Source organism: Scyliorhinus torazame, chromosome 2 (assembly GCF_047496885.1).
Source record: "Scyliorhinus torazame isolate Kashiwa2021f chromosome 2, sScyTor2.1, whole genome shotgun sequence".
Lineage (NCBI taxonomy): Eukaryota > Metazoa > Chordata > Chondrichthyes > Carcharhiniformes > Scyliorhinidae > Scyliorhinus > Scyliorhinus torazame.
The window spans coordinates 183912271-183936471 of NC_092708.1; the positions used below are offsets into that span (position 1 = coordinate 183912271).

The window sequence follows — 24201 nt, forward strand, 5'->3', positions numbered from 1 at the left end:
AATCTACTGCCATCTCCCCTTCTCCTCAACAAACCTACCCTTGACCCTCCTTAATCTCTTGAAACTACCATCTCATTTTGAACCTCCCTTCTACAAAGTCCTTGAACATATTGCTGCTTTCCAAATTCATGCCTATCTTTTCCACAATTCCATGTTTGAATCCTACTCATCAGATGTCTGACCTCTCCATAGCACCATCATCTATTATCTCTCTTCAGTTGTCCAGTTGGGTGAAACAGTAGCTTGGTTCCATTCTTATGTATCTGATTGTAGCTAGTGAATCATCTACCATGGTTTTTCTCTCTCTCTCTCTCTCTCTCCCCCCCCCCCCCCCGTTACCTCTGGTGTCTCCAATGGTATGTCGTTATCCCTTTCTATTTCTTATCTACATGTTCCCCCCCAGTAATATCATCTGAAAAAGCCAATATCTGGTTCCAAATATACAGCAATAACACTCAACCCTGTGATCACAGCCACCTCATTGGAGCCCTCCACTGTCTCTGATTGTCGCAATGCTTGCTTGACATCCAATATTGAACAAACAGCAATTTTCTCCAAATAAGCATTGAGAAGACTGTGGTCTTTGGTCCCCGCCACAAACTCCACTTCCTTGTCTGCATTTTGCATTGCGCAAGACCATTCACAACCTCAGTGTTGACTCCAAGATGAGTTTCCGATCAGATATTTACATCAACACCAAGGCTACCTACTTTCATCTCTATAGTTCAACTCCTATTCTGCCTCAGCATCCTGTGTTGGAAAAGTCATCTACATCTTCTAGACTTGACTTTCCAGTGCACTCCTGACTGGCTTTCTGTCATGCACATTTCATAAACTTGTACTCATCCAAAAGTCTGTTGCCCTAACTTGAACTTGCTCCAAATCTAATTCACACATTAAACCTGTGCATGCTGACCTTCGCCATCTTCCCCAACAAGCAGCATCAGTTTTCACATCCTTCCATGCCATGACCCCTCCCTATCCCTGTAGGCTTCTGCAGTTCTAGAAGCCAGTTGAGATCTCAGCGCTCCTCCAATTTTGGCCTAAAGCCGTCCCCAATTTTACTTCCTCCACCATTGGCAGCTAAGCTTCCTGTTACCTTGACATATGCTCTAGAACTACCTTCCTAATTTTTTTTGCCATTTTGTCTCATCTTTTAAGACTCCCTTTAAAACCTACCCTTTTCCAAGCTGTTGTTACATTTAGATTTTTCCTTCTACAGCCTAGTGTCAAAAATGTTTTTATTGATTTCACTGTTGTTAAGCACCTTGAAATGCTTTACTATGGTTTTTTTTTGAAAGATAATTTATTGAAGGCACATCCAAAGCATATAGAGAATACAAAAACAGGAACAATCCATAATATTGAACAACAACAAACACTGCATAACATATTAACAATGCATATAACACTATAACAATACAATACAAAGGAACCCCCTACATATACACAAATATGATGCCAACGCTCTCAAATGAAAAAAAAGAGTAAACATTTTTTTTTCTTATTAAAGCAAAATAATGAACCAAAAGTACTATGTCTTCTCCTCTTCCCCCCCCCCCCCCCCCCCCCCCCCCACACCTTGCTGACGGTCGAGTAGTTCTTGAAAAAGTGGATGAACGGCTTCCACCCCACGGAGAACCCTTCATCCGAACCTCTAATGGTGAACTTGATTCTCTCCAAATGAAGGAACTCAGCAAGATCTCATACCCATGACCCAGTGCTTGGCAATTCTGTGGCCCTCCAATTAAGCAAAATTCTCCTTCGTGCCAGTAAGGAGGTGAATGCCACAACGTCGGCCCCCTTTCCCACCATGACACCAGGATCCTCAGACAGAACAAAGTTAGCTACCCATAGAGAAGTCGTGACCACTACCCCCACCACCCGAGACAGTACATCCGTAACATTCTTCCAAAACCCCACTAGTTTTGGACAGGACCAGAACATATGAACATGGTTCACAGGGGATCCGGCACATCGTGTACATTGACCAGCCACTTCCGGAAAGAAATGGCTCAGCTCAGCAGGTGTCATCTGCGCTCTGTGCACAACCTTATGCTGTATGAGACTTAGCCTAGCACATGACGAGGATGCAACCCTATGCAACGCTTCCTCCTAAATTCAACCCTGCACCGCACCTCCCAATTCCTCTCCCATCTCTGCAGCATCAACACCATCGTGACTTCCTCCCTACTGGCCAACTCAGTATACACATTGGAGATCTTAACCCCCAATCTCATCATCCAGGCAGAACCTTTCCTGTAGACCCGAGGGTGGTAGCATTTGGAATGAACTCAACTCCTTGCTCAAAAATGCCCTTATCTGGAGATACCTAAATTCATTACTGCTGGGCATTTGATAGCCCTCTGTCAGGTCAGTTAGGTCCGCAAACTTCCCATCCAAGAACAGGTTCTTAAAGCAGTGGAACCCCAAGAGGTCCCATTCCTTGAACCTAGCATCCAGGCTCGCTGGAATGAATCTGTGGTTGCCACTGTACGGAGCCTTCCTGTTCATGTCTTCCAAACCAAAATGTAATTGGCACTGGTTCCAAACCCTCAAAGTGGAAACCGCCACTGGGTTTGATGAGAACCTGGCGAGAAAGTAAGGGGAGCCAAAACCAATGCCCTTCAGGAAGTCCCCCTACACGAGGCCTCCTCCACTCTACACCATACCAACCCCTGGTCCAACAACCATCTTCGGACCATAACAATATTAACAGCCCAGTAGTAACATTGAAAATTGGGAAGGACCAGGCCAACCCCCCATTTACTCCTCTCCAGCCAAACTCTTTTAATATGGGGGACCCTCCCCACCCATACAAAGCCTAAGGCTGAAAAAGGATTTTGGCAGAAAGATTGGGAGGCTCTGAAAAGCAAGTAGGAACCTCGGCAGGTTCACCATCTTAATAGTCTGGACTCTTCCGAACAAAGATAGAGGCAGACTGCCCCACCTTTTGAACTCCTCCTTCATCCCCTCTACTAAGCATGTCAGATTGAGTTTGTGAAGTTGGGCCCATTCCCACGCCACCTGAAAAAGCTCTTTCTAGCCAGGCGAAACAGGAGCCACCATACCCTTCCTGCCCCCCGGAGCCAATCAAGAAAATCTCATTCTTTGACGTATTAAGCTTGTATCCAGAGAAGGAGCTGAATTATTCAAAATTCTCAGGAGCTTATCAATAGACTCCAAGGAATTGGAAACATACAGTAGGAGATCATTCGCATACAAGGAAAGCTGATGTTCCACTATTACTAAAGGTTCGATCGCAAGAGCGAATAGCAAAGGAGAGAGCTGGCACCCCTGCCTTGTCCCACGCTGCAGAGTAAAGTACTCAGAACTAACCCCATTAGATGCTTGCCTTCAGGGCTGTATGGAACAGTTTTAACTCAGTCCACAAATCCCTGTCCAAACCCAAACCGCTCCAAAACGTCAAATAGTTGCGCCCACACCACTTGGGTCGAATGCCTTCTCAGCATCCATTGACAGCACAATCTCCACCTCATTTCCTCCAGCGGCCATCATGATAGCATTAAGTAGCCTCCGAATATTAGCTGCCACGCTCTGCCTTTTACAAACCCAGTTTGATCCTCTCCAACCACTTCTGGCACGCAATACAGGTGGCCAAGATCTTGGCCAGAAGCTTTGCATCAACATTCAGGAGGGAAATAGGACGATAAGATCGCATTGCTCAGGATCCTTATCCTTTTTTTGGATAAGGGTGATGGAGGCCTGCGACAGTGTGGGGGATCGAGCCCTCTCCAGTGCTTCATGGTACATCCGTGCCATCAACGGACCCAGCAGCGTACCAAAATGTTTATAAAATTTGAGTGGGAGTCCATCCAGTCCCGGGGTCTTCCCTGACTGCATCAAATTCACACCCCAGCAACTCCCGCAGAACTACCGAACCCCCCCAATCCTTGCGCCCGAGCCTGACCCACCGTCGGAAACTCCAACCCATCTAGGAATCTACTTCTCAGTTCGCACCCCGGTGGTGGTTCTAATTGGTATAGCCTTTGATAGAAGGACGCAAAGATGTTATTAAGCCCCGCAGGGTCTGTAACCACCTCTTTTCCCTCCCCTCGTCCCTGAGTCTACCTATAACCCTAGCCGCCATCTGCTTTCTTAGTTGATGGGCGAGCATCCTACCTCATGTTCGTACAAGAACCCCCTGGCTCTATGCAGCTATCTCTCCATCTCCTCTGAGGTGACAAATTAAACTGCATCTGGAGCCTCTGACGCACACTCAATAGTACTTCATCCTGTGATTCCAGGAATCTGCGATTAACTGCTAAGATCGCCTCCACCGATCTCAATTGTTCTCCTCGCTCCACCCTTAGCCTGTTTGCCCGGATCGAAATAAATTCTCCCCTTAACACCGCCTTCAGTGCCTCCCATAGCACCCTGGCAGAGACTTCACCAGTGACGTTCTGATCTGTATAATTATGACTGCCACCTTCCTATCTTTCACATAACTCCTTATCCGCAAGGAGACCAATTCCTATTCTCCACTGAGGTCCAGAAGTGTATAGTTTCTCTGCCCGCAGGTCTACCCAGTTAGGGGCGTGGTCAGACACTGTGATCGGCGAGTACTCTGTCCCCGCAACTCCAGGAATCAACGACTTATCCAAAACAAAAAGTCAATTCGGGAATAACATTTGTGACCATGAGAAAAAAAAGAAAACTCCCTCGCCTTAGGCCTCCCAAAGCGCCACGGATCTACGCCCCCCCCCCCCCCCCCCCCCCCCATGAGCTGCATTAATTTTGACAGCTCCCCAGTCATCGCCGACGTCCTCCCAGACCTCGGGCTAGATCGGTCTAACTCTAAGACAGTATTAAAATCTCCCCCCAGAATGAGCCTGTGCGAATCTAGGTCTGTCCCAGACAAATAAAAAGGAAAGTACCCAAGTAAGCAGAACCCCCCACCCGCCATCCCACCAGCCCGTGAGCACCAGTCCAGCTCAAACAGAGAGGAGAGTGATGGAGAGAGGAACATAGTAACAGTATTAGAATACACAACAGTCAAAGTAATAATACAGTCCCTTACAAGTAGAACAAGAACATTTTAACAGTTTAACATATTTACAAGATCCCAATCCCATGGTCTCGAAGAAACATATCCGCCTCCTCCTGGGTGTCCAAGAAGTATTATTTTATATGGAAGGTGACCCACAGGTGGGCTGAATACAGCATACCAAGTCTCACACCTTCCTTGTGGAGAACTGCTTTGACTTTATTAAAACCGGCACGGCGTTTAAGCAGTTCCGCCCCCCCAATCGGGGTATATTCTGATAACGCTCCCCTCCCACGTGCTTTTCTTTGCCTGCCTAGCCCATCTCAGGATTTTTTCCTTGTCCAGGAATCTATGTAGACGTATCATCATTGCCCTTGGTTGTTCACTTGCCTTTGGTTTCCTTCTCAGCACCCTCTATGCGCGATCCACCTCTGGGGCGATTTAAAAACTTCCTCCCCTACCAGCTTTCACAGCATCTGTGCCACAGACACTCCGAAGGTTGCAAACCTTCCAGCCCCTCCTGGAGACCTACTATCCGGATATTCAGCCACCGCTTGCGGTTCTCCAGCTAGTCCACTCTATCCTGTACCTTTTTACAACTGCCGACAATCACGGAAAGCTTTGCTTCCATCACGGCCAACCGGTCCTCGTGTTCAGTGATAGACTCCTCCATTTTTTGAAGTGAAGCTCCCTGGGACTCCATCTGCTGCTCAACCCTCTCCACTGCTGCTTTTATCGGGTCAATGGCCCTTACCAGGTCTTCCGAGGTTTCCATCCTCTTCTGAAATTATGTGGTTAAGAAGTCCACTAATTGTGCCATAGACCATTGGGCCGGGAGTACAGGTTCCGGGCCTGCCGCCATCACGCCTTCGACTGCGCTCTCCAGAATCTGTCTGTCTGTTGCCGTTTTTTTCCCTCCGTTGCTTTTCGCTGAATGCATGCCAGACTGCTCGAGAAGTCTGCCAGCACTTTCACAATGCTAAACTCGCACTTCGGGACTGAAATCAAAAGTCTGATCGGGACTTTAGATAAGAAAAAAATCTCCGCGCGGGAGCCACCAAGTTCACGACCGTCAATCACATGGCCGCCATCGAAAGTCAAAATGCTTTACTATGTTAAATGCATTACTTAATTTAAGTTGTTATTCAGGAAATCTTACTTGGCAGAGAAATTTTTATGGTTCTTGAGTATTGCTGAAACAAAGATAAGCTGTCAAAGCTTTTTGTCTTGCGCATCAGGGCAGTCTGCAAGAGTACCAACAGTAAAGGGAACAGCACCTTATGCCACAGGAGGAAAGTTGGCAATTGGACTTTGATTGATAACGGTGTTGCTATTGAGAATGCACCAGGGAACAGCTAACTGTCAAGCATTTGTTCAAATTCAAACCAGATAGATCGATTCTGATTGGTCAAGGCATTGCTATAGGAAATGGACCAGGGAATGGCTCAATCCCAGTTTTTGTTTAGTTGAAAAAGGCAAAATGTGTGGATGTGCTCCTTCTGTGTGCAAAGGACAGGGCTCTGTGTGTGAATATATGTAGCTTTTAGCACGCATAAGTGAGCTACACTGTGAGCCCAGCTGATAATTTTAAATTGGGTTTAAGGGTAATTCTTAACACAATAAAAATTGTTTAATAAGTGTCCAATCTCAGAATCACACATAATGTTGGACACTGTTTTAAGTTTTGCAAGCACGGGCTGGTGGGCTTTGGTCAGTACTTTGTCTGTTGTGAACTGCTGAAGGGATGTGCTGTTTGATACGACCTACCTGTCGATGGGGCCTACAGTCTACGTACCTGGCATCACAACAGCACTGAAATTCATATATCACATTACTCATTTGTTGATACATAGATCATTCTTTTGGCTTTATGGCATTGGAGAATACCACTCCTGTTGCTACTGTCCAGTAACAGTATGCAACAGCTAGCTTCATCTGTTGCTCACATTTTGAGACACCTTATCCTTCTACGGTAATCTGAGGTAGACTGGGCACTTTTTAGGAACAAAGACCTTGGGACCATTAATGAGTTTGCGAGCAATGATCTGATCCAGGTAGTCATTATCCCACAGGATGTCTTTGATGTCGCACTATTTGAGCATCAAGCTTGCACGTGAGCAAATTTCTCTGGCCCTATTTGAAAGATTGCTGATAAGGGGAACTTCATAGCGCCTAGAACTGTAGGAACCCCAGTGCTTATATAGACCAGTGAAGATAGGCTTGTGATAGATAGTAGTGGAGACAAATTGGAGTTTCCTTTTACATCAAAAATGGGAAGTGATCAAGTTTAAGTCTAATATAAATCCAACTTATTGTGATCAAGACGAACATGGTCTTGACAATCTACATGAACAAAAATATTACAGCACAGGAACAAGCCCTTCAGCCCACCAAGCCTTTGCTGATCCAGATTCCTTATTTAGACCTACTACTTATTGCCCAAACGATCTGCATCTCTCCATTCATGTGTTGATCAAGGTACATCTTAAATGTTGCTATCATACCTGCTTCCACCATCTCCACTGGCAAAGCGTTCCAGGCACCCACCACAGTCTGCGTGAAAAACTTTCCTCGCACATCTCCCCTAAACTTTCCCCCTCTCATCTTAAATCTGTGCCCCTTTGTATTTGAGTCTTCCACCCTGGGAAAAAGCTTCTGCCTATTCAACTTGTCTATACCTCTCGGAATTTTGAAGACCTCAATCTGGTCTCTCCTCAGCCTCCGTCTTTCCAACAGAAACAATCCGAGTTTATTCAACCTCTCCTAACAGCTTAACACCCTCCAGACCTGGCAAAATCTTGGTAAACCTTCTTTGCACTCTCTCCAAAGCATCCATGTTCTTCTGGTAGTATGGCGACCAGAACTGCACGCAATATTCCAAATGTGGCCTAATTAAAGTTTTATATAGAACTGCAGCATGACCTGCCAACTCTTGTACTCAATGACCCGGCCAATGAAGGCACGCGTGCTGTATGCCTTCTTGACTGCCTTATCCACCTGCATTGCCACTTTCATGGAACTATGGACCTGAAACGCCCAGATCCCTCTGTATGTCAATACTCATAAGAGTTCTGCCATTTACTATATAATTCACACCTGAATTTAATCTTCCAAAATGCATCACCTCGCATTTGTTGGGAGTGAACTCCATCTGCCATTTATCTGCCCAACCCTCCAATCTATCTATATTCTGCTGTATTCTCTGACAGTCCCCTTCACTATCTGCAACTCCGCCTTTCTTAGTGTCATCTGCAAACTTGTTAATCAGACCATCTCTGTCTCCAGTCCTCTGGAACCTTGCCTGTGGTCAGAGATGATGGAATGATATCTGTTAAGTCCCAAGCTATTTCCTCTCTTGCCTTCCACAGTAAACTGGGATATATCCCATCCGGCTCAGGGGACATTCTATCTTGATTCGTTTTAAGATATCCAACACTTCCTCCTTCATTATGCTGACATGTCCTCGAGTATTCATACACCAATCCTAGCCTCAACATCCGTCATGTCCTTCTCCTTGGTGAATACCAGTGCAAAATACTCATTAAGGATATCACCCACTTCCTCTGACTCCATGCATAAATTCCTTTCTTTGTCCTTGAGTGGGCCTCCTCTTTCCTTAGCTACCCTCTTGCTCTTTATATATGCATAAAAGGCCGTGGGATTTTCTTTGACCCTGCTTGCAAATGACATTTCATGGCCTCTTTTAGCCCTCCTAACCTCCCTTTTTGAGATGTTCCTACTTACCCGATATTCTTCAAAAGCTTTGTCTATTTTTGGTGACCTAGACCTTGTGTATGCTTTGTTATTCTTTTTGACTAGTCTCACAATGTCCCCTGTCATCCATGGTTACCTAATCCTGCCACTTCTGTCCTTCATTTTCGCAGGGACATTGTAGGAATCTGTCCTGCACTCTAATCAACTGGTCTTTAAAAGACTCCCACATATCAAATGTGGATTTACCTTCAAACAGCCGCTCCCAATCCACGTTCTCCAGCTCTTGCCGAGTTCTGTTGTAGTTAGCTTTTCCCTAATTTAGCATCCTCACTCGAGGACCACTCTTGCCCTTATCCATGAGTATTCGAAAATATACGGAATTATGATCGCTATTCCCAAAATGTTCCCATACTGAAACTTTGGTCATCTGTCTGGGCTCATTCCTCAATATTAGGTCCATTTAGGCCCTCTCCCTGGTTGGACTATCAACATACTGTTTTAAAAAACCCTCTTGGACACACCTAACAAATTGCCCTCCATCCGAAGCTCTGGCACTAAGGGAGTCCCAGTCAATATGGGGGAAATTAAAATCGCCCACCACAACCCTGCTATTTTCACATCTTTCCTGAATCTGAGTACACATCTGTTCCTCTACATCCGCTGGCTATTGGGAAGCCTATAGTACAACCCCGACATTGTGATTGCACCTTTCCTATTCGTTAGATCTACCCATAATGCCTCCCTGCAAGATCCCTCCAAGATATCCTCCCTCAGCACAGCTGTGATATATTCCCTAACCAATAATGCAACTCCCCTACCCTTTCTGCTAACCCCTTTGTCTCGTATAAAACATCGATTTCTCGGAACATTATGCTGCCAGTCTAGTCCCTCCTTTAACCATGTCTCCGTAATAGCAACAATATCATAATTCCCACATTAATCCAAGCTTTAAGTTCACCCTTCTTGTCTGTTTTATTTCTCGCATTAAAGCAAAAGCACTCCAGACCTCCAGAGCCACTGAGATCAGCAACCTCCCTCTGCCTGCTCTCCTCTTTGCTATTTTGTCTTAGTCTCAAGCCCTTCCCCAGTCTCTACACTTGCTGGCCTGCTGCTCCGATTCCCACCCCCCGCCATACTAGTTTATGTACTCAAATGATTTCTGATAATCATGTGGTTTTATTATTTTAAAAATATATAAGACCCATTTTTATACTGAAATTTTTATACTATAATGTGTTTTCTAAGGCAATGGAAAGAATAGAATTAGTTACAGCATCCTTGAGTTATTCAATTAATTTATACACTCTTGATGCTATCTAGAGATTCCAGCTGAAAATTGAGAGGTCAGGATCAGGCTAGAGTGTGAAGTCCCCATGTCATTATTGAAAACCTGTCGTTGTTCATGGAAGAGGCTCATGGTAATGGTTACTTGGATGAGTTAATGGAATAGGCAGTTTAGAATCGTGCATCAACATTGAATCAATGCTTTAAAACAAAGGGAGAAAATTAGTGAAAGAAAGAAAGGAAAAGGTGTTAATTTTCTAGTGTGTTTTTAGTACCTGTTTTGGTGATCAGAATCTCTCTAGTTAGGACATGTGGAATTCAACTGAAATAGTCAGGGAGGTTGCATGCTGAAGTATCAGTGATGTAGTAATCAAGTGCCTTTTAATAGCATATGCGTATTGAAAATGTTGTGACAATTGATATTCTATATTATTGTCCTCTGTTATATATTTCAGTTCTGCCGATAGGTTTAAATGCAACTTTATTTGAATTTTGCTCATCTTTATATTGCATAAAAGTATTTTTTCTTTACTTGGTGAGTTAGCTCTGCTAAAACTGTTACACTACATTGAGTTGGAATGCTGTTTTGCAGATTTAGGTTTGTAGAAGTCTTTAATGTTGAAAGTTTTGTTGTCTTGGATTTTGTTCCCTCAAATTAAGTTAATTATAACCGAGTATTTGAAGTAGAAAATGGCTGGCTGCAATAGTCTCTTGTTGCCATAATTACTCAACAGCCACTTTTCTTCCCCTCCTTTTTTCTTCTGCTGTTTTCTGCATTATATCTTAGACTGGTATCTTTCAGGATTGGGAGCGTTGCCCATTCACCCACAGTCGCTTGTTGGTCCAGACAGAGTTTCACCTTCCATACACAAGCTTAGGCAGCACCGTCCATTAGGGAGAACGCAGTCAGCACCGCTACCACAGAACGCACAGGCTTTGCAACAGCTGGTCATACAGCAGCAACATCAGCAGTTTCTGGAGAAACATAAACAGCAGTTCCAGCAGCAACAGATTCACATTAACAAGGTCAGTACTGAGGTAGCAATTATTTGCCAAATAAACCTGAGGGCTCAATGTGCTGATCAGTATACATTATACCACATCTGTTCAGGGAGATGAAATGTATTTTTTTTCATGTCAGCAAGGTAATGTACAAGTCATGGTTTCTATTTGTGAAGGTCATGTTAAGATTATATTTTATTAGAGTTATTTTGTTATTTAATGTGAGTTGTAAAATGAATGTTTAGATTGCAATTCAAATCAGAATCTTGAGATTGAGTCATAACCATCATCTCAGTACGGCTACTTGTCATGCATTAAAAGTAATTGTTTTCTATATTTCTTGCCATTATACTATTTTCATACTACATATTGTCAAAGTATATCAATCTAGATGAAATGGTAAAGTTATTATGTAAGTAGGACCTGACAATAAATGGGCATCGAATGGCAGGAAATTGTACATTTTTTTTCTGATGATGACTGGTGATTGGTAAATATTGTGCAAAATAGGACTGCGTACCAGATGTAGTTGCAGAAGACCAGACGGGTTTTGTCAAGGGTAGACACCCGACTTCGAACATCAGGCACCTGCTGAATGTGATCATGACCCCATCCGGGGAGAGAACACCTGAGGTGATTGTCTTCCTGGTCACTGAAAAGGCCTTCGACAGTCGAATGGAAGTACCTCGGGTACTGGAGCGGTTCGGGCTTGGAACAGGGTTCACCACCCGGGTGAAACTCCTGTACAACACTCCCACGGAGAGCATACGGACAAACACCACCAGCACTAAGTACTTCCAGCTGCCTAGAGGCACTAGGCAGGGATGCCCGTTGTCCCCGCTGCTGTTCGCCCTAGCAATCAAGCCACTAGCGATCACGCTCAGGATGGCAAAGAATTGGAAAGGGATCCGGAGAGGAGGCAGAGAGCACAGAGTCTCGCTCTATGCAGATGACCTGCTCCTCTACATCTCGGACCCGCGAAGCAGCATGGAAGGAATCTTGGCGCTCTTGAAAGAGTTTGGAGCCTTCTCGAGCTACAAACTTAACCTGAGCAAAAGTGAGATCTTCCGGTGAACCTGCAAGGGGGAGGTGCAGAGCTGTAGCGGCTGCCGTTTAGACAGGCATGGCACAGATTCCGCTACTAGGAATCCAAATCGCTCATGACTGGACAGAGATCCACAACACGACTGGACAGGGATCCAGAAGTGGAACCTGACCAGCCTGATGGAGGAAGTTAAAAAGGACTTGCCGAGATGGAACACACTCCCACTTTCCCTGGCAGGGAAAGTGCAGACGATCAAAATGAATGTGCTGCCCAGGTTCCTCTTCCTGTTTAGATCCATCCCAATCTACATCCTCAAGACCTTTTTCAACTCACTGGACAAACTGATTATGGCGTTTGTATGTGGGGGGGGTAGAATGCAAGGATCCCAAAGAGAGTACTGCAGAGAACAAGATCAATGGGGTCCTAGCCCTTCCAAACCTACCAATATTACCACTGGGCAGTGACTGCAGAGAGAGTAAAGGGGTGGATAAAGGAGCCAGAAGCTGAGTGGGTGCTCATGCAGGAGGGCTCCTAGCCACGGTGGCACTCCCATCCCCACCTAATAAATATTCAGCGAGCCCAGTGGCGGTAGCAACACTCCAGTTGTGGAACCAACTGCGATAGCATTTCGGGCTAACTGAGATGTCCGATAAAGCCCCCATCTGCAACAACCACAGGTTCACACCAGCGACCATGGGGGCCTCCTTCAAAAGATGGGGACAGGACAGGGGGGGGGCTGACAGATTAAGAACTTTTACACCAACAACAGGTTAACAATGCTCCAAGAGAGAGCGTCTTTTCTCCAAACAGAAAGATTCCAGCTGATGGGGGGGGGTTACGAACTTAAGTACCTACAACTCAAAAACATCCTATGAAAAGAAACAAGGACGTACCCACGACCACCACAACAGTCACTGCTAGAGGACCTGCTGGACGCGGACATCTTGGGGAAAGAGAACTGTGGTGACATGTATGGACGACTGCTAAGGGGGGTCAACACCCAACTGGACGAGACAAGGGAGAAGTGGGAGGAAGACTTGGGGTTTTAAATAGGGTGTGGACTCTGGAGGGAAGCACTGCACAGGGTCAACTCCACCTCCACATGTGCAAGGCTAAGCCTAATGCAGCTAAAATTGGGACATAGAGCCCACTTATCCAGAACCAGAATGAGCAGGTTCTTCCCGGAGATGGAGGACAGATGCGAACGGTGCCAAGGAAGCCCGGCCAACCATGCCCACATGTTCTGGTTTTGCCCCAGACTTTCTGGGTACTGGACAGCCTTCTTTGAGGCAATGTCCAAAGTGGTGGGGTTGAGGGTGGAGCCATGCCCGAGAGTAGTAGTATCAGAACAGCCAGATCTCTTCATGGGGAGGAGGACCGACGCCCTTGCCTTTGCCTCCCTAATCGCCCACAGGAGAATCCTGCTCGGCTGGCGGTCCACAGCACCACCTAAAGCTGCAAACTGGCTGTCCGACCTATCGGAATTTCTCCAAATGAAGAAAATTTAATTCGCCATTCAAGGGTTGGAAGAAGACTTCCACAAAACGTGGGGCTATTCACTTGATTGTTCCAAGACCTGTTGATAGCCAACACTAGGAAGCCAAAGATCAGGAGGGCGTAGCCAGGACACAGGAGGGGTGGGGGAGTATCTACGTTAGTGGGTGAAATACATTTGACACCACATTGGGAAAGCACAGATCCAATACTTCTGAGAACACCTGATCATGTTGACTTTCCAAACGGTCTAAGATATAATTAGTTCCTAACGCACCACAAATCTTGATTAAATCAGACCCAGGTTGGAGTCCAGACCTAATATTTCAAAAATCAGTAGAAGGATGGATAAGAGTAGAATTGTTAATTAAATATCAGATGAAGTATCCAAAATCGCAATGGAATATCACAGAAGGAAGCACAAAACCAAACGTCGAAGATTTGACCAAAGTAAAAGCCTTATTCCCTCATACAGAGGGAATGTCTAGAACGGCAGCCACAGTGAAGGGTAAATTGGTGGATAAATGTGAAATAACTCACATGGACACATCAATGGACGTTTAGACTGCTGGATCAAGCGGACAAACTCCAACACCTATTTGCGAAGCGAGTACCTCTGGAGAACCTAAACTGTATCCTCAGATGAAAAAAGAATCCAGCTAGTTCAATTGTACTTGTAATGTCATTTAAAATGTCATACTGTCAAAATGAAACAATAAAAGGCTTTAAATACAAAACTTTCATTTTTGGACTTGGGGAAGACCAGGAGCTATCTCTCACCACCACCACCCTGTTAATTATTGAGGAGGGCGTGACTAAGCGTCATATCCGGTGTTGACTAGACATCATGTCCGGTCCAATGTATAATTCCCACATTACATCACATCCGGTTCCCACGATACATCACTTCCGGCTCATATTGATGACGTCGGGTTGGCATGTCCCCAAGTAGGGTTGGCACGCTGCCAAGCCCAATAAAAGAACCAGGAGGCACAAAGAACATAAGAACTAGGAGCAGGAGTAGGCCATCTGGCTCCTCGAACCTGCTCCGCCGTTCAATGAGATCATGGCTGATCTTTTTTGGACTCAGCACCACTTTCCGGCCCAAACACCAACCCCTTAATCCCTTTCTTCTTCAAAAAACTATCTATCTTTATCTTAAAAACATTTAATGAAGGAGCCTCTACTGCTTCACTGGGCAAGGAATTCCATAGATTCACAACCCTTTGGGTGAAGAAGTTCCTCCTAAGCTCAGTCCTAAATCTACTTCCCCTTATTTTGAGGCTATGCTCCCTAGTTCTGCTTTCACCTGCCAGTGGAAACAACCTGCCTGCATCTATCCTATCTATTCCCTTCATATTATACATTTCTATAAGATACCCCCGCATCCTTCTAAATTCCAACGAGTACAGTCCCAGTCTACACAACCTCTCCTCTTAATCCAACCCTTTCAGCTCTGGAATTAACCTAGTGAATCTCGTCTGCATACCCTCCAACGCCAGTACGTCCTTTCTCAGGTGGCCTCACAAATACCTTATACAATTGCAGCATAACCTCCCTAGTCTTAAACTCCATCCCTCTAGAAATGAAGGACAAAATTCCATTTGCCTTCTTAATCACCTGTTGCACATGTAAACCAAATTTTGCGACTCATGCACTAGTACACCCAGGTCTCTCTGCACAGCAGCATGTTTTAATATTTTATCATTTAAATAATCATCCCTTTTGCTATTATTGCTACCAAAATGGATAACCTCACATTTATCAGCATTGTATTCCATGTTCCAGACCCTAGCCCATTCACGTAACCTATCCAAATCCCTCTGCAGACTTCCGGTATCCTCTGCACTTTTTGCTTTACCACTCATCTTAATGTCATCTGCAAACTTGGACACATTGCACTTGGTCCCCAACTCCAAATCATCATTGTAAATTGTGAACAATTGTGGGCCCAACACTGAACCCCAAGGGACACCACTAGCTACTGATTGCCAACCAGAGAAACACCCATTGATCCCCACTCTTTGCTTTCTATTAATGAACCAATCTTCTCTCCATGCTACTACTTTACCCTTAATGCTATTCATCTTTATCTTATGCAGCAACCTTTTGTGTGGCACCTTGTCAAAAGCTTTCTGGAAATCCAGATATACCACATCCATTGACTCCCCGTTATCTACCACACTGGCAATGCGCTCAAAAAATTCCACTAAATTAGTTAGGCACGACCTGCCCTTTATGAACCCATGCTGCGTCTGCCCAATGGGACAATTTCCATCTAGATGCCTCGCTATTTCTTCCTTGATGATAAATTCCAGCACCTTCCCTACTATCGAAGTTAAGCTCACTGGCCTATAATTACCCGCTTTCTGCCTACCTCCTTTTTAAAAAAAAAAAAAAATCTTTATTCAAGGTTTTCAATAAATTTTTACAAAACACTCCAAAAAGGAAAGAAAATATACATAAGAAAAATAAAAAAGGGGGGCCTTACTCCAACAACTTAAACCACTAAACATTAAATTATCTAACAAACTAAGAACAAAAATGGGGCAAACGCCCCTTGCAATAATAAAAACAAGCCAACCCCCCCCCGCCCCCCCGTCTCCCACCTGGGTTGCTGCTGCTGCTCTTGACCTCCACCTAACATTCCGCGAGAAAGTCTAGGAACGGTTGCCACTGCTTGGAGAACCCCAGCACAGACCCTCGCAAGGCAAACTTTATCCTCTCCAACTTGATGAACCCTGCCATGTCATTAATACAATCCTCCACGCTTGGGGGTTTTGCATCCCTCCACATTAGTAGGGTCCTCCTCCGGGCTACCAAGGACACAAAGGCCAGAACTCCGGCCTCTTTCGGCTCCTGTACTCCCGGCTCATCTGATACCCCGAATATTGCTATCCCCCAGCTCGGTTTTACCCGAGTGTCCAAGACTTTGGACATAGCCTTTGCGAAGCCCCTCCAGAACCCCTCTAGCGCTGGGCACACTCAGAACATATGGGCGTGATTTGCTGGGCTTCCCGAGCACCTCACACATCAGTCCTGCACCCCAAAATACGTGCTCTGTCATATGTGCCCTGTGAACCACTTTGAACTGGATCAGGCTAAGTCTGGCGCAAGACGACGAGGAGTTAACCTTGCCCAGGGCTCCGCCCACAAGCCCTCATCCAGTTCCTCGCCCAGCTCCTCCTCCCTCTTGCCCTTCAGCTCCTCCACCGAGGCTTGCTCCGCCTCTTGCAACTCCTGATAGATCGCTGAGACCTTGCCCTCTCCCACCCATACACCCGAGGTCTCCCTGTCCTGAATCCTCCGTGTGGGAAGCAGCGGAAATTCCCTTACCTGCCTTCTCACAAATGCCCTCACCTGCATGTACCCAAAAGCGTTTCCGGGGTTAACCCAAATTTCTCCTCCAGCGCCCCCAGGCTAGCAAAAGCCCCGTCGATAAATAGGTCCCCCATCCTTTTAATTCCCGCCCAATGCCAGCTTAGGAATTCGCCATCTATCCCGCCCGGTGCAAACCTATGATTATTCCGTATTGGGGACCAAATTGAGGCCCCCAACTCGCCCCTCTGCCGTCTCCACTGCCCCCAGATCCTCAGTGTCGCCGCCACCACCGGGCTCGTGGTGTACCGCGTCAGCGGTAATGGCAAAGGTGCCATCACCAGCGCTCCCAAGCCAGTGCCCACGCATGACGCCACCTCTAATCTTTTCCACGCCACCCCCTATCCCTCCATTACCCATTTCCGAATCATTGCCACATTGGCTGCCCAATAATAACTACAGAGGTTCGGTAGCGCCAGTCCACCCCTGTCCCGACTACGCTCCAGAAACAGCCTCTTGACCCTCGGGATCTTACTTGCCCATACAAACCCCATAATGCCCCTGCTTACTCACTTAAAAAAGGCCTTGGGGATGAGGATGGGCAGGCACTGGAACACAAACAGGAACCTAAGGAGGACTGTCATCTTAACGGACTGCACCCTGCCCGCCAGTGAGAGTGGCAACATGTCCCATCTCCTAAAGTCTTCCTTCATCTGGTCTACCAACCGCGCCAAATTAAGCTTATGCAGGGCCCCCCAACTCCTGGCCACCTGTATACCCAAATATCGGAAGCTCCTCTCTGCCCTCTTAAGCGGCAGCTCCTCCAGCCCCCTTTCCTGGCCCCTTGCATGCACCACAAAGAGCTCACTCTTCCCCACGTTAAGCTTGTAGCCTGAGAAGTCCCCAAACTCCCGAAGGATCCGCATGACCTCCACCATCCCCTCCACTGCATCTGCGATGTACAAAAGCAGGTCATCAGCATACAACGAGACCCGGTGTTCCTCCCCTCCCCGGACCAACCCCCTCCAGTTTCTAGATTCCCTCAACGCCATGGCCAGCGGCTCAATTGCTAAAGCAAACAACAGAGGGGACAGACAACCTAAAATATTCTGATCTCCGTCGGTTCGTAGATACGCTCGCTACCGGGGTCTGGTATAACAATTTGACCCACCCTATGAACCCCTCCCCGAACCCAAACCTGCCAAGCACTTCCCATAGGTACTCCCACTCCACCCGATCAAAGGCCGTCTCCGCGTCCATTGCCGCCACCACGTCTGCCTCCCCACCCTCCGAGGGCATCATAATCACATTCAGGAGCTGCCGCACATTTGCATTTAACTGCCTGCCCTTCACGAACCCCATCTGGTCCTCGTGTATCACTCCCAGGACACAATCCTCAATCCTTGTGGCTAGGACCTTTGCCAGCAACTTGGCATTTACATTAAGGAGCGAGATCGGTCTATATGAGCCACACTGCAGCGGGTCCTTGTCCCGCTTAAGGATCAGCGAGATCAGCGCCCGAGACATTGTCGGGGAGAGAATCCCTTCCTCCCTCGCCTCGTTGAAGGTTCTCACCAGCAGCGGACCCAGCAGATCCACAAACGTCCTGTAAAATTCGACCGGGAACCCATCAGGCCCCCGGGCCTTGCCCGCCTACTCCCCAACCCTGTAACCAGCTCCTCTATATCCCAATCGGGGCCCCCGGGCCTTCCAGTTGCCCCTCCTCCACTCTTGGGAACCTCAATTGGTCCAGGAACCGCCGCATTCCCCCCCCCATTATCATTGGCCTCTATGTATCTCTGAATGCAACCCCGGACCCGCCAACAAACCTCCTCATCTGCCAACAGTCCCACGTCCAAGCACCACAGCGGGCGCTGGTTCCTTTCCTCCCCCAACTCCAACTCCACCCAGTGCGGGAGGTGGACCGAAATAGCTATGGCCGAATATTCCGTTCCCTCCACTCTTGGAATCCGTACCCTGCTCACCACAAAGAAGTCTATCCGTGAATAGGCCTTATGCACGTGGGAGAAAAAAGAGAACTCTGGCCGCCGGCCTAGCAAACCTCCACGGATCCACTCCCCCCATCTGATCCATAAACCACCTGAGAACCTTGGCCGTAGCTGGCCTCTTGCCCGGCCTCGACCTGGATCGGTCCAGTGCCGGGTCCAGTACCGTATTAAAATATCAGGCTCCCCGCTTCCAGATCCAGGATCCGACTCGGCATGTGCTTCATGAACCCTGCATCGTCCCAATTTGGGGCATACACATTCACCAGCACCACCCAGGTCCCCTGCAGCCTATCACTCACCATCACATATCGACACCCATTATCAGCCACAATGTTCAGCGCCTCGAACGACACCCGCTTACTCTCCAGGATTGCAACCCCTCTACTCTTCGCATCCAGCCCCGAATGAAAGATCTGCCCCACCCATCCCTTTCTCAGCCTGATCTGATCCACCACTTTCAAGTGCGTCTCCTGCAACATAGCAACGTTTGCCTTCAGTCCCTTTAAGTGCGTGAACACCCGGGCCCTCTTGACCGGCCCGTTCAGGCCCCTCACATTCCATGTGATCAGCCGGATCGGGGGACTGCCGGCCCCTCTCCTGCCGACTAGCCATCTCCTTTTTAGGCCAGCCACGTGCCCAAGTCTCCCGCACTCTCCAGCCCCCCAGACGGGGGATCCCCGCCCCGACTCTCCCACTTACCTCCAGCTCCCCTTCAGCCAATGCAGCAGCAACCCAGTCTCCCCCCCCCCCCCCCCCCCCCCCCCCCCCGGCTAGAAAACTGTCTAGCCTCCTTACTCCCACCATTGCACACCCGTAAGTCAGCTGACCCCAGACGCTCCCGCCACTGCCAACGATCCCCCCGTTTAGATTCCCCGTCAAAGTCTCCCCCCTTCCCCTTCAAGTCGATACGGACACCCCTCCGGCACCACCCCTCCCGTCGGGCCACGCCCCCCCTTTAGCACGGGAAAAAAGCATGCGATTTTCTACCTGGGCCAGCCCCGCCCCCTGTGGCGCAGCTCCTTTCTCCTGCAGCCTCTCCCCAATTCCCAACGACCCAGGGCCTCTCCCCCCCCCCCCCCCCCCTCCACCCTTTGAACGCGAGGAGTGGCCCCTCCAAAACAATACCCATGGCCATTAAAACACACAAAGCACATCCAATCACCCCTTCCCACTCCTCAGCTTTCCCAAAACCCATAGCAAACCATTAGTTCGAGTCAAATTTACTGAATAAAGGTCCACGCCTCCTCCGGCGTATCAAAATAATGGTGGCGGTCCTGAAAAGTGACCCACAATCGCGCTGGCTGCAACAGCCCGAACTTCACCACCTTTCGGTGGAGAACCACCTTGGCCTGGTTGAATCCTGCCCTCTTCTTGGCCAGCTCTGCACTCCAGTCTTGGTAGATGCGCATCTCCGTATTCTCCCACCTGCTGCTCCATTCTTTTCAGGACACACTCTCTGTCCGTGAAGCGGTGAAACCTCACCACTACGGCCCTTGGCGGCTCATTTGCCTTGGGCGTCCTTACCAGGACTCTGTCAGCCCCAACCAGCTCCAGGGGCTTCGGGAAGGCTCCCGCGCCCATTAGCGTATTCAGCATCATGGCGACATATGTCCCGATGTCGGATCCCTCCACACCTTCATGGAGACCCAGAATCTGGAGATTCTTCCTCCTCGACCTGTTCTCCAGGTCCTCAAACATTTCCTGCCACTTTTTATGCAGCGCCTCGTGCACCTCCACTTTCACCTCCAGGCCCAGGATCTCGTCCTCGTTTTCAGAGGCTTTCTGCTGTTCCTCTCTAATCGCCGTCCCTTGAGCCTTCTGGGTCTCCACCAGCCTCTCAATCGACGCTTTCATTGGGGCCAGCATCTCTGTTTTCAGCTCCGCAAAGCAGCTTTTCAGGAACTCCTGCTGCTTCCGCAACCATTGCGCCCACGCTGCCTAGTCTCCGCCCGCCGCCATCTTACTTCTTCGCGCCCGTTCTCCTCTCTTCTCCAAGATCACTTTTTTGACCGCTCCACTCCTGGTCCACTCCATACAGTGCTGGGGGAACCTTACTGCTGCCTTCCCACACCGGGAATCGTCGTCCAAGTGCCGCTGGGGCTCCTCAAGAGGGCCCAAAAGTCCGTTCACGGCGGGAGCTGCCGAACGTGCGACCTACCCAGGCATAGCCGCAACCGGAAGTCCTCGCCTACCTCCTTTTTTAAACAGTGGTGTCACGTTTGCTAATTTTCAATCCGCCGGGACCACCCCAGAGTCTAGTGAATTTTGATAAATTACCACTAGTGCATTTGCAATTTCCCTAGCCATCTCTTTTAGCATCTCTGGGATGCATTCCAGCAGGGCTAGGAAACTTGTCTACCTTTAGCCCCATTAGCTTGCCCATCACTACCTCCTTAGTGATAACAATCATTTCAAGGTCCTCAGCTGTCATAGCCTCATTTCCATCAGTCACTGGCATGTCATTTGTGTCTTCCACTGTGAAGACCGACCCAAAAAACCTGTTCAGTTCCTCAGCCATTTCCTCATCTCCCATTATTAAATCTCCCTTCTCATCCTCTAAAGGACCAATATTTACCTGAGCCACTCTTTTTTTGTTTTATAAATTTGTAGAAACTTTTACTGTCTGTTTTTATATTCTGAGCAAGTTTACTCTCATAATCTTTCTTACTCTTCTTTATAGCTTTTTTTAGTAGCTTTCTGTTGCGCCCTAAAAATTTCCCAATCCTCTAGTCTCCCACTAACCTTTGCCACTTTGTGTGCTTTTTCCTTCAATTTGATACTCTCCCTTATTTCCTTAGATATCCATGGTCGATTTTCTCTCTTTCTACCGTCCTTCCTTTTTGTTGGTATAAACTTTTGCTGAGCACTGTGAAAAATCGTTTGGAAGGTTCTCCACTGTTCCTCAACTGTTTCACCATGAAGTCTTTGCTCCCAGTCTACCTCTTCTCTCATCCCATTGTAATCTCCTTTGTTTAAGCACAAAACACTAGTGCTTGATTTTACCTTCTCACCCTCCATCTGTATTTTAAATTCCACCATATTATGATCGTTCCTTCCGAGAGGATCCCTAACAATGAGATCATTAATCAATCCTGTCTCATTACACAGGCCAGATCTAGGACCGCTTGTTCCCTCATAGGTTCCATTACGTACTGTTCTAGGAAACTATCACAGATATATTCTATAAACTCCTCCTCAAGGCCGCCTTGACCAACCTGGTTAAACTAATCATCATGTAGATTAAAATCCCCCTTGATAACTGCTGTACCATTTCTACATGCATCAGTTATTTCTTTGTTTCTTGCCTGCCTCACCATAATGTTACTATTTGATGGCCTATAGACTACTCCTATCAGTGACTTTTTCGCCTTACTATTCCTGATTTCTACCCAAATGGATTCAACCATATCCTCCATAGCACCAATGTCACCCCTTACTATTGCCCGGATATCATCCTTAAATAACAGCTACACCACCTCCTTTTACCATCCACTCTGACCTTCCGAATAGTTTGATACCCTTGGATATTTAACACCCAGACATGACCATCCTTTAACCATGTTTCAGTAATGGCCACTAAATCATAGTCATTCACGATGATTTGCGCCATCAACTCATTTACCTTATTCCGAATACTACGAGCATTCAGGTAAAGTACACTTATGTTGGCTTTTATACCTCTGTTTTGAATCTTAACACCTTGATCAGTAACCTCTCCTAAGTTATTTTTCCTCTTAATGTTCCCCTAAATTTTCCTTTTCGTTGAACCCATATCTTCATGTAACAACCTGCCGCGTCGCTTTCCATTTATGTTTTTACTTCCCGTTTTATTCCTTTTAGTATTACTGGGTCTATTCACTGAGAACCCCTCAGTCACTGTACCTTGTACTTTCGCTCTTTTTGATTTTTGACTGTGGCTTCTCTGTCATACACTTTCCCTCTTATTGTCTTTTGTTTCTTTTTTTTAACAAACAATTTTATTGAGGTATTTTTGGCATTGTAAACAGCAACAATATACATTAGTGTGCAAATATCAATTACAAAAACATAGTGCAAATAACAGTTCCTCTCTCGCAAAAAGACCCGCCTATTCTTCCCCCCGACTCTACACTATTTTACCCCCCCGCCCCCTCCCCCCAACCACTGAGTTCCGATTAGGGGACGATTAGTTCCCCACGAAGAAGTCAATGAATGGTTGCCACCTCCGGGCGAACCCCGATAGTGATCCTCGTAAGGCGAACTTGATTTTTTTCCAAGCTGAGAAAACTTGCCATGTCCGACAGCCATACATCGGTCTTTGGGGGCTTTGAATCCCTCCAGGCCAACAGTATTCATCGCCGGGCTACCAGGGAATCAAAGGCCACAACGCCGGCCTCTATCCCCTCCTGGACTCCCCGGTCCTCCGACACCCCAAAAATAGCCACCCCATGACCATCGCCACCCTTGTTTTCAGTACCCGGGACATGACGTCTGCAAATCCCTACCAGTACCCCCAAAGTTTTGGGCACGCCCAGAACATGTGGACATGGTTCGCTGGTCCTCCCGCACATCTAGCACACTTGTCCTCCAGCCCAAAGAATTTACTCATCCGGGCCACCGTCATGTGGGCCCGGTGAACTACCTTGAACTGAATCAGGCCGAGCCTGGCTCATGTTGCGGTTGCATTTATCCTCCTCAGAGCGTCTGCCCATACGCCTCCCTCCAACTCCCCACCAAGCTCCTCCTCCCACTTGAGTTTCAGTTCCTCAGTCCCTGTGTCCTCCGCTCCCATAAGCTCCTTATAAACATCCGAGACTCTCCCCTCTCCTACCTCTCACCTGGAAACTACCCTGTCCTGGATCCCTCTTGGTGGAAGGCGTGGAAAGGACGGGACCTGTCTACGTACGAAATCCAGCACCTGCAAGTACCGAAAGTCATTTCCCCTTGCCAGCCCGAACTTCTCCTCCAGCGCCCTCATGCTCGCAAAGCTCCCTTCCAGGAACAAGTCGGCCATCGTTCCCACCTCCGCCACGCTCGAAACCAGCCGTCCATCTTCCCCGGGGCAAATCGGTGGTTATCGCATATTGGGGACCAGACCGACGCTCTCACTTCCCCCGCATGCTTCCCCCTCCATTGACCCCAAATCCGCAGAGCTGCCACCACTATAGGGCTGGTGGAGTACCTGACCGGCGGGAGCGGCAGAGAAGCCGTGACCAGGGCTGCCAAGCTGGTGCCCCTGCACGAAGCAACCTCCACCCGCTCCCAAACCGACCCCGTACCCACCATCCATTTCCTTATCATGGCTATGTTAGCCGCCCAGTAGTAGTTGCTGAGGTTCGGCAACGCCC

General features: G+C 47.7%; 1 protein-coding gene across 11 annotated transcripts in view; it reads left to right on the forward strand.

Moving 5' to 3' along the window:
• Positions 1–24201, forward strand: part of hdac4 (histone deacetylase 4) — a 780143-nt gene that overhangs the window by 571762 nt on the left and 184180 nt on the right. For 9 of the 11 annotated variants that reach the window (XM_072481039.1, XM_072481057.1, XM_072481031.1 and 6 more), the window contains one exon: positions 10794–11032. In XM_072481039.1, the coding sequence (XP_072337140.1) occupies positions 10794–11032 (239 nt within the window). The remainder of the gene's footprint in view (positions 1–10793; positions 11033–24201) is intronic. The other 2 variants (XM_072481016.1, XM_072481024.1) reach the window with 1 other exon arrangement.